The 12,230-nt window shown below is 39.6% G+C and overlaps 1 protein-coding gene across 1 annotated transcript in view; it reads left to right on the forward strand.

Annotated features, from left to right (window-relative positions):
- Positions 1–1,251: 1,251 nt before the first annotated feature.
- LOC148086907 (cytohesin-3-like) overlaps positions 1,252–12,230 on the forward strand; it is a 31,149-nt gene continuing 20,170 nt past the window's right edge. Inside the window, exon 1 of the mRNA XM_087785068.1 lies at positions 1,252–1,526. Within this exon, the coding sequence (XP_087641194.1) occupies positions 1,508–1,526 (19 nt within the window). The 5' untranslated portion in view covers positions 1,252–1,507. The remainder of the gene's footprint in view (positions 1,527–12,230) is intronic.

Genomic DNA, 12,230 nt, shown 5'->3' on the forward strand with positions numbered 1-12,230 from the left:
GTCACCAAAATAAAGTGTATTTGCTTTTAGATTTTCTCATCTCGATGTGTTTATTCTGGTTTGTGTTTTTCAGGGTTTTTGATTTAAATCACAAAGTCTTCCGTTAGTTTAAATAGAGTTGACTGGAAGAGGACTGGTCCATTCTAAATGATTTCACTTCCTCTTCTGTGACTTTCTCCCATTGTCCCCTGCAGGGACGCACAATGTGTCCTCGGCTCCACTCCCTTCCTGACTTCCATCATCTGGGTTTGGCTCAAATGTGCTCTTGTGTCTCCATGCGTAAGTGTCATGAGTCATGATGCTGAGCTCCATGAGATCTAGATGTGTGGGGCCTTTCCAGTTTCAATTTTAATTTGTGAAGAATAAAGTTATATAGATGCTTTTAAAAGAACATATATAATATTAACTTTTTAGATAATTGTATAATTTGTATAATTCGGTTCCATTATCCTTTGCAAGATCTGGCACATTTCTAACAAACCAAAAAGGACTGGAAAAATAACGTTTAAAAATATAAATACAAGATATTTTTTTGTTTAAAAAAATCTGGGTATAGAACACAAGGAAATTCGAAATGCATGCATAAGTGATTGATAAATAAAACAGATATTGCATTTGTATTTCTTGTGATGAAAGTAAAAGTGATGTTATTGTCACCAGACACAGATTCTCTTGTCGCACAGTTTTCCTGGACAGATGGTGCTGAGTCTCTGCTGCGCTCAGTCTGGCTCGAATACAGACCAGTGCTGAGTGCGAGGCTTGTCTAGATGTTACAGCTTTACTGACGATAAACACAATTATATTCTTTATGTATATATCTGTGTTGAAATTTAATTGTGTGTTTACTCTCTTCTATCATGGTTTAATGTAATGCTCTGACTTAACGTTTTCAAATCCCTAATTTTTTGGCTCATAATAGTGAAACATTAACGTATAATAATTTGTCATTGGATGAATGAGAATTATTACATTTAATAAATGAGAAATTTTATTTTCTCGTTTTATTACATGTTTAAAATATCAAATGGGTTTGTGAAACTGGGATCGTATTTCTTTTCGAAAGATAAACCATAAAAATTGTGCTGTATCAAATTCAGAGAGACGTTCGTAATTAAACTATTTTTAACGTTATTGTATGGAGTTGAATGGGGTGCGCGTCACTGTCGTGGGGGCGGGGCTTAGTGACGTAGGCATAGAGTCTTTCGAGGATGGAGCGGCAGAGAGAGAGAAACGTCTACAGACCTCCTCGTCTGTCATCTCCCTCTCTGTGTCTCAACTGAAGGACATCGTTGTGGTCTCGCTCGACATTCATTTGTTGTTGTTTTTCTCTTGGTTCCCGCCATTATCCGAGTGATCTCCCCGCTGACAGCCGTCGATCATCGCCAACATCCGCGCGTCTGTCAAACCGACGACCGGCTGTGTCAGCGAGGACAGCGAAGAGGACCATCCGGTGATACATCGCCTCTCGACCGGTCACACCTTCCGCGGGACTCCGGTGGACTACAACATGGACGAAGACAACCACGGTGAGACAGATGTTCCTCCAGGTGCCTGTCAGTCAGTGAGCAGGGAAGCATCACACCGTTGTTAACGGCGTCTGTCAATCACTGACGCGAGGCAACAACACACACATTTGAGTCGCTCCTCAGCATCCTGGGATGTAAAGAAAAATATATTCAATGAATTAGAATGTTGATGATACTTCAATTTACTATCGCTATATTTCGCCTTGGAGTCTGTAAAATGGGTTAAATTGATCTCCTACTGCATGAGTTGATGTACTTAACAAAATAAACATGTTAATGTAAAATAAGAATGTTTTTAGGCGACAAAACATAGATGTAGTTTTTTTTTAAAACAATAGCTAATTGACTTAATGATAAGGGACGTACACCTTCCTTAAGGCTTCAATTCAACAGTAATATGGATTACTTTAATTGAATAGTAAGAGTCGATCAATGGATTCTCCTCTGGGATTTATTATAGCCCTTTATCTATATTACTATTGCCACTGATACCTTCAGTTGGTAGGAAGGTCTAGCATCCTGGATAACACCTAAATAACATTTTTGACTGAGGTCATGACATGAGGTCAAGGATCATGAAGAAACTATGATTTTGTTTAAAAAAAAAATCCATTATTCATTGCTAGTCTCTAAATATGACTAGAGGTTTTCTTTTAGGATGTTTGTCCTCCTCTTTTGTCATTTTCTTAGTATTTATTGCCCCTCAATAAGATTTAAATGTATATTAAAATGTTTGGGGAAAATAAATTATAAAATGAAAGGTAAGAATGCTTTTTAAAACATATTTAGCTTCATGTTATTACTAAATTTGATACTTTTTCTGACTGGAATTTAACTCCACCACTCATCTAAGATGTGTGTGGTGTCTCCAGTTTTACAAAAAAAACCAAAATCATATTTAACATTTGTGTTATCTTTTCAAAATAACCTCTTATTAACGATCCAATTTTAGTTTGTTAATGATATACATTAAAATATATAAATGTATAATAAGTATAATTAGTGACCCACTGCCCCATAATGCATTGCAACATCTGGCCCATTTCCCTGAGAAGAAAAAAAATGAAATTCAAATATAATTTTGTGGAACAATGAAACACAAACATTCCAGATTTGGCTTCAGTAATTGATTAAGGGAACTGGACGAACCGACCCTAATGGCTAATATTTGGATGATTAACATGTGAAAAAACACACAGTTATCTCATTTTGTAATATCTGGGTCAAATTTAAGCTGATCTTAAGAACAAGCACCAACAATGGTTGATAATGAACTTTGTAGCTGCTTCAAAAAGGAGTTTAAATATGTTTGTCAGACTCGTAAATGTGGTCTTTTGGAGGAGGTTCACCTGGCGTTGTTTGAGAAAAAGCACATGCTGTGTAGATAATCCACGCCACCTTGTGTACAGAAGGTCCTAAAGCCAATGTAGTGCAAACAAATGCTCCGATAACAGTCTGTCGGTTAAACTGTTAGAGATTAACAGACCCCCATCACTAACTTCCACATTTTTATCAGCCGTTTTGTTCTGGGCTATGATTTGACAAACCTGGCTGTGGAGACTGCAGAGACTACAGCTGTGAGGATGATCACAATGTGTTCATCTCATGGACGGATCCTCTCGTCAAGAGCTCTCCACACCAAGGAGCTTTTACCCTAAATCTCAAAGGAAGTGAGAATGACCCACTTTGAGTCATTTGCTTAAGCTCACTTGTGCATAAAGAGGTTGGAGTGTTGCGTTGGATGCTGCTCTGGAGGGAGCCACAGCTACTGTTGGTCCGTCCGTCACCACCGACGCTGAAGCCAATTTGCTAATTCCACGCTCTGGCCTCAAATATTCTTCTGACTATCAAAGGCTTTCATCATGATTTAATCGGCCCACATTTCTCTCTCTAATTGATTTAAAGCGTTTCCTGTGACGAGTCAGAGCCACCAGTCACCGTCATGTGACGGCAGAATATGAGCGGTGGCAGGATGAACTGTTACGATGACTTACCATCAATGTTGAGCTCATGATGCTTTCGCTCACTCACACTTTCACACCATGCTCACACATACCTTGATATGCTGCTGCCACATGCACTCTCACAGGTGCTAAATTTGTCTTCGCCAGCAGCCGGGCGTCGAGGACAAGAAGTCCACTCTTCGTCTGTACATTCCATCACACCAACATCTTTTACTAAATTTACCACAGGGTTGCAGATGACCCTGTTTTGTGAAGACCAAATGTGCCTTTATTTACTAGAAAACGTAACCTTTGAATATGTACATAACTTCAGGTAATGCAGCTGCTGTTTGAACAAGCTCTTGAACTCTTTCTCTCCATCCATCCATCCATCCATCCATCCATCCATCCATCCATCCATCCATCCATCCATCCATCCATCCATCCATCCATCCATCCATCCATCCATCCATCCATCCATCCATCCATCCATCCATCCATCCATCCATCCATCCATCCATCCATCCATCCATCCATCCATCCATCCATCCATCCATCCATCCATCCATCCATCCATCCATCCATCCATCCATAAATAAAACAGGACACACAATACAGTACAGGAATCCCAAAAAACTAGTCCAAATATTGCCAAACTCTCAAACCCAAAACCCAAATAATGGTACCCAGCAGGAGCGACGCCACAATCCGCCGCAGCTGCTTTTGATGACTTAATTTACTGCAACTCTAATTCGACCGCATGCATTTTAGTAGTGGTTGTTTTTTATAGGTAGTTAAAGATAAAAGGCGGTTCACTTCATAATGAATGGCCAACTGGTTGCCTTTTGCGAAAAATAATTAATTCGCAACTAAAAATAACTCGATAGCTTTCAAGTATTTATTAGCTTAAGGAATAAGTTAAGAAAAAGACATTTCTTAATGATTTATTTTTGTGTCACAAAATCTTGGTAAGAAAGGGATTTGTAATGTGATTTAAAATGAAGTCAACGATTCCTTGAGAAAGAAATAATATATTCTGCATTTTCTTATCACATCATTTGAGTGTTTTGTTTATAGCTAGCCTAATTAAACTCCTTCAACAGTGGCATCTGTCACGACACGATCCGGGATCACATGCCAAACGGCATATCTTGTTTCGCCATGTTTTCACGGAAACTAAATTCGGACAAAAATATAGCGTGGAACACGATCTGAGAAATCAGCGATCCATCTGCGCATGTTGCATTCAAAATATAAAACTTTATTGATATAGCCGCTTCGTAGCGTCTTTTCGAATCTCAAAGCATCGATGTTATGAAAGATGAGAGAAAAAAAAAGGATCGTGGCTTTATATTCTACTGGTTTAAATGAAGATAAATATTAAGACATTCCAGGGAAAGTTTTTGTTGGCCAGCATTAGAAGAAAACATGACGTGAGCTCCGGCGTTGTTTGTGTCAATGATAGTAGAAAAAAAATGTTTGTCCTGCGAAACAGTGACTTATTTCGAAGCTCCCAGTTTAAAATAAATTAAAATAATCGTGAAAATTATAGAAAAACAAATAAGTGAGTATGTTAACTCTTATCATCTCAATATCAGGGCGAGTGTATAGTGTACAATCAGTAGAAACATAACACAATCATTGTACAGACTGTCTAATATTAATAGTTATCTTCATTTGAACCAGTAGATGGTATAGACGTGATTAATTATTTTCCTCTTATCTTTCATAAAATGTATGCTTTGAGACACGAAAAGGAGCTATATCAACCGCTATATACAGCAAATAAAGTTGTGTATTTTGAATGTAATGCACATGTGCACATGGATCGCTGATTTCCCAGATTGTGTTCTTTGCTATATTTTTTGTTTTTTTAAAGCTGATGTTTAGACATATTTTGACTTTCAGTTTTATTAATTCAACCGAAGGAGGGGGGAACAAGCATAAGATTTGACTCAAATTCAGTGTCTCCTAAAATAATAACTCCATTGAATGACAGGCTGCAGCTTTATCCATCAGCGCGAGCTAATGTTTGTATTGATTCATGCTGGTGATAAACATGCTGCACAATCTAAAGAGTTGAGCCGAGACTTGTCATCAAAGTAACAAATGATTCTGTCTGCACAGACCAAGTACTCAATCCAACTCCATGACCTTAAACAATGAATGTCTAACTTTTCACAATATAGTTTTGTACAATTCTTAGCTTAATGATACTTTTAATTGATACCCTAAACAAGTATATTAAAAGCATCCATCCTAATGTACACTATCAAACCCTCATATTTTAAAGCAATTTTAAAACTTGTCACAGGTGACAATCGCCTTTCAATTCTGTATCAGGTCCACATCGGTGGCCATGAAACCCAACCCACTGGAGAACCTGAGTCCGCCCGCAAACGTGGGGTTTCTTGGCAGATGTGGATCTGAGAGGAATTAGCGGGTTATGGGAGGAAGTAGGTACGATTAGGGTTGTCTCTTTGTTGTGGCTGCAGGCAGGGTGAGGGGGCGACTTCACAGAGTCACCCGGGCTGAGTGGAGACCTGAGACCAGACACCTGTTCCTCTCTGCATCTGCAGGTTTCTAGGGCTGAGACAGTAATGAAGCAGCAAACTTTAAGCTAATGTAGCTGCTGATGAAACAAACCTTAAAAGATTTAAAAACGGTAAACTTTGTTCAAAGTTATTATATTTATGTTTTGTTTTTGTAGTGTTGTCTAAGATAACTATCTGTCTATTCGCCAATCATCCATCTATTCATCCATCCATCCATCCATCACCCTGCCATCTATTCATTCATCCATCTCTTTATTCATCCATTTATCCTTCCATCATCCACCCTTCAATCATCTAATCATCTATCCTTCATTTATCTATCCATCTATAAATCTTTCTATCCATCCATCCACCCATTTATCCATCCATCATCCATCTATCATCCATCTATCTATCCATCCATCCATCACCCATCCATCCATATATTATCCATCTATCTATTCTTCTATCATTCCATCCACCCATTTATTGATCCACCCATTTATCGATCCATCGATCCGTCCATCCAGCCATCCATCCATCCGTCCGTCCGTCCGTCCGTCCGTCCGTCCGTCCGTCCGTCCGTCCGTCCGTCCGTCCGTCCGTCCGTCCGTCCGTCCGTCCGTCCATCCATCCATCCATCCATCCATCCATCCATCCATCCATCCATCCATCCATCCATCCATCCATCCATCCATCCATCCATCCATCCATCCATCCATCCATCCATCCATCCATCCATCCATCCATCCATCCATCCATCCATCCATCCATCCATCCATCCATCCATCCATCCATCCATCCATCCATCCATCCATCCATCCACCCACCCACCCGTCTGTTTATATATCAATTTACCTCCTCACTCCCATGAGGACAAAGCACCGAACCCTGGGGGACAGAGCCTTCTCTGCTGCCGCCCACACACTCTGGAACTCACTCCCTCAACCCATCAGGAACTCTGACTCACTCCAGACTTTCAAATTACTCCTCAAAACTCACCTATTCAAAATTGCCTTCTCTTAATAGTCTTTCCTGTCCTTTCTGTTATCAAAATTGCGTGTGTATGTTTATCCTTAATGTAAAGCGTCTTTGTGTATCCCAAAAAAGGGCAAAATAAATATGATGTTTATTATTATTATTATAATAAATATGATATTATTCATTAATTGAACCTATTTGAAGGTTCATGGGGGTCTTCTGACTCCCTTTGTATCCCCTTTCTTTTGCACCATTAGAGTTACCCTCCCCCCTCAACTGAGAGGTCAGTAGTCCGCATGACTTATCGACCGTTTCGGGATTCTATAAGACATGAAGACAGGCTTTATGAAAATTCAAATACGTCATTTTTTTAATAAAAGCCTTTATATATTGTACTAAGTAATGGGAGGTTTACAGCTTATTTAGCCAATTTTAATGGTGTGTTAAGGGAGTGTGTTTTTTAAAAGCTTAAATTTTGATTAAGACAGAAATGTAATAAAAATATTATAAGCATGTAGGTTAGTATACATCTATAATTGCTAGAGGAACATAATGAAGAGGTTTTCATTTCACAAAGCATCAATCTCAGACTGTCTTAAAACAGGTTTGCTGCAGAAGGTAAAAGGATTCTCCTCTCAAGTCGCCTGCTGGGTTAGAGACTCCCTGGGGTTGACACGGTGAAATGGTAACTTGTAGACACCAATGTTGTCAGAGAGATTAAGATGAGAGTTTAACGTGCAGATATTCATTGTGCAGATTAAAGGCTTTTGTGCTGTAACATGAGGAGATTAAAACATACTTTCACAAACACCATCAGGGTCTGAGCTCAACATTGGGGCGAGTGTAGAGGAGACTGCATATGGAGCTGATTAGCAGCGAGGCAGGGGAGTCTTCAGGACTTGAACCCATCACCATGGTAGTGTGTGCTGGACAGTGACCTCTCTGCTGTTAGGAAGAGAGCAATACTGTTCTCTGAGCAGACAGGAGACAAAAGCCAAATTAAATAAGCTGAACTGGGAGGGAACCGAGCGAGACATTAAAGAGCAGCAGGATGAACTGTGTCCCAGTCAGCAGCATTCATTTCAGTTGAAAGAGCTGTGGGAGTCACAAGGTTTCAAGTTTTTCTTGGCATTAATCTTCTTATATATTGAAGCACACACAAACACAAACGCTCTTTCTCACCTTCAAAGTCACTGGCACTCACACATTTAATTTCCTGAGCTGTGTGAAAATATATGAAGTGTTTAATCCAAAAGCTTCTTGTTTAATGCAAGAAGTTGCACTCAGGATTTCACATAGGAAATGAATGGAACGGTGTTCAAAATTGCTTTTGAGTTTAATATCTGAGGCAATAACTGACACAAGCATGTTATCAACAGATTATTACTTTCCTTCTGCTTCCTATTAATCAGGATCTGCCCGCAGGAAGTACCAGATGTATGTGTCAGGAAGTGCTTCTGCCTCGTGTTGCGAATTACAAATGTTTCTGCACAATGTCCTATCATCATTGTGTTGATGTGCTTTACACACACATACACACACACACACTCACACATGCATACAGAAACACACTCACCCACGGACACATGCACGCACACACACAAACACAGAGACAGAAACACACACATACAAATGCACACACACATGCATCCAGAGACACACTGATACATGCACACACATGCACAAAATCACACACAGGCACACACAAGCACAGCAATACATTAAGACGAATGTGCGTGCACAGGCACACACAAACATGTACACCCAAACACATGCACACACTCATGCAGTAGCACACACACGCAAGCATTCAAGTATGCACACACACTTGCACCCACACATAGACAGACATACAATTTGTGTTTCAAATCAAGACTGTTTATTTTTCAAATCCTTCCATATCCTATCATCATCATTTTAACTATAATGTTGACATGGAACACAGACACACAAATACCTACACACACGCACACACACACAAATAGATTTCATTTACGCCAAGTCAAAAATTATATTTTGTAATAATGTTTACCACTTCAATGCACATAATGGGTTAATAGAAGGTTAAAAAAGATGTTGAAGGGGAGGTTTCGGGGGGCGAGAGAGAGGTACAGAAACACTGTAGCTTTGAGTTTAATTTTTTATTCAGGAGGGTATAATTTAGTCTGAAATTAACTATTAGAAAACTCATGATAATATAAAGGTTGTTCTCTGTTTAATTACATATGCTGAAATTGTGTAGAAAGGACAGAAAACTAAATGATCTAAATCTGTATTTAATACTTCATTAAGCTACAAGTAATCAAAACCTGGGATTGAGCCTCATATTTGGGACAAACAGCAGGAATCAGTGCATCTGTAATTCCATACTGTCCTGATTTTCATTGAAAACAGATTGAAATACAAATTAATGACTAATTTAATGCATGAATTCAAGATTGTTTATGTACCAAGTCACAATGTTTTGCTTTATACTGATTATGACGTCAAAGGGAATAGTGTGAGAGACATTTTGAATTTGGTCAGGATCTTTTTTTTTTCTTTTTCAAATGAGAGTCAAGGAGTATTTATGTAAAAAGCAATATTCTCATACTTAGATGGAGCAGCATCCAACTATTCCACTCTCCGTCCGATCAAGTGTTTGGATTATGACTTTGGCCTGCCTGGATATGGCTGTGGAAGCTCCTTAGATCCTACCACAGCCATGTTCTCCCATATTGATGTAGCGGTGATGCAGAGCAGATGTGTGATACAAAGAAGGATATCCTGGCTGGACCACCCCCAATGCAAGTGTGCACAAAAGCACTCACAGCAGGAGACCATTCCCCCAAAACTGCAGATTAACCAGAGCAATCAGTTTGAGGGCTTCAGCTCTCTGAGCCCCGGATTCTGTACCCAGAGGTACACTTAGAATCTAGAGGCAACATCCCCAAATCTCTCTTCTCACGCAAAGAGCAGGATTGGTGTTACTGAATTATTACTGAGACAGACGAGCCAGGCACAATGTCGAATGCATTTAGAGGATCCCCGTGATGAAGGAATTTCATCTGCAAGCCATAGACATAACTTCACACCGAACTGGCCAGACAGTAGTCAAAATCCTTGTCAGCAAAATAAAGTAAAAAAATTGAGTCAATAAATTTGTTTTATATAATTTACTACTGTATTCACTGGGTGTTATATAAGGTTATATTTGTAGTTTTGTCCGAGTACCTACTACTATGGTGTCGAAGAATTTACAGACCACATGACTCTTGAGGAAGTCGTAACTGCTTTTATTTGTTTTAAAATATGTCCAAACATTAGCTTCAAAAGCGGCTGGAGTTGACTGTATCCTCTAGTCCTCAGTCAAACAATTGCTTCCTTTTGTTCACTGACTGAGATTGTAACTTTACTGCAATGAATACTATAAATGAAATTGTGGAATAAGCCAGAAGGGATGTTTTTGCACATTGATCTTTTAAAAAAGAAAATCTAAAATAAATAGCTAGTTTCGGTTTCAAGTATTTGTTTGTAGAATTAAGCATAACTTTATAAGTAAAGTATTTTTTGTGATGCATTTCATGACTTAATGTCTAATGAATGTATCAGCTGACTGTGCAACACGTACTTGGCTCAACTGTAGCCGTGGTTTATTTCGAGGGTCTTTATGGAGTCTGTAGTCAGCTGCAGCATCTCAGCGCTGATACTGTGACATATCACACTTCCGCTCTCAGAGCCCGATAGTGAGCTGGAAGAGCGACAGCGAGGCAGTGTTAGTGGGATACAAGCCAGCTGCCTTTAGTGCCTATGAGCACAACTATCCACATGTCTTTCTGTCAGCACAACCCCGGCTGTAATTTAGACCCCGTCACCCTCTACAGTTAGACAGATTGGGGGCGGCCGGTTTCACGATTATCCTTTGGATTGAGAGGAAGTTATCGCGGCTTCCTAACATGTAGCCGGGTGTGCACCAAGGCCAACCGGGGTAACGTCGGCTGATTTTTTTTCCTCCAAATTACTTGAAACAACCTAATGTTTAAAGCCAGTGAATCTGGATAAATCCTTCCTCGCTTCCAGCAGTCAGTGAAAGCCGGGCTGCCAGCCAGTGCTAAGTGATTTCTCCTCTAAGCTCTGTGTGATCTGAACACCTCGCTGCCTTTCCTGCACCTTCACTGCTGGAGTTACAGAAGTCCTTGAATCAATTCCACCACTTCTAAATGCTCTCTCTGTGTTCGTACGCTGATTTACGTAAAGATAAACTCAGCCGTGGATACAGGCCCCTGCATTAGTGCGAGGACAGTTGTTGGTTTTGGGTGCGAGAAACAGCAGGGGATTTATTCCTCAAAGTAGATTTTTGAGGGATTTGTTTTTAGAGGCCAAATTACTAGAGCCTCTTTCTTTCTGGAGTGCACATGTTGGAATTTAAACCCTCTGCACTCTCTCACCCCTGCACTTCACTCTGGATTTGTGGTGTGAAGTAACATTTTTCAACGAACTCTGGTTCAATATTTTAGGCTTATTACAATAACCTCCAAAACAGTTTGTCGCTCACTGGTCAAGAGTTGAGAACTCAGCGTGGTAAACAACCACATGGGGTGGTCCCCCTGCTGGGACCCTTGCCCTCGGATACGAGGGTCGATGATCCTCGTCTCAAGGGATGCAATCTGATCCAGGAATGGTTAAGATCGTGAAATAAATGTTAACAGGACAATCCTTAAGTCAATACCCCGGCGCATTTTATGAGCACAAAACAAAATCCTTTGGTTAAATAATGCGACGACAAACAGTAAATAGAAAGAAGAAAATAACGTTTTCCTTTCCTCCTGAAAAACAAAGCATTAAACCAGTCACGTCTTGGGTTTACATCTTTCCACAATGACCTTCATATTAGCCTGTCCACTAAACTCTCTCAACAGACAAAAAATGTGTGCACTTTTTATTTAGTCATATTCATTATTAGTACAATCCAAGAATCTGGAACAACTCAGATGTGTCTTACTTCCTATTTCTGACACCATTGCAACATGCCTTGTTCTTGTTTAATTGTATAAATATTGAACTATTGTAATAGTGAATACTAGTAATGGTTACTCCGTTCATCCAGGTGATGCATCCACATTTTTCATCATCTACTTCAGGAAAATGTAACTGTTGAGCTTTTAGACCTTAAATACTGTGTACTGTCTCTTAATCCTGCCTCTGACACCATTTGCTGTATAAATCGGTTGATATATGTGCAACTTTCATTTTAGGTGCCTTTTATA

This window comes from Callionymus lyra, chromosome 2 (genome assembly GCF_982586985.1).
Source record: "Callionymus lyra chromosome 2, fCalLyr1.hap1.1, whole genome shotgun sequence".
In the NCBI taxonomy this organism is placed as follows: Eukaryota; Metazoa; Chordata; class Actinopteri; order Syngnathiformes; family Callionymidae; genus Callionymus; species Callionymus lyra.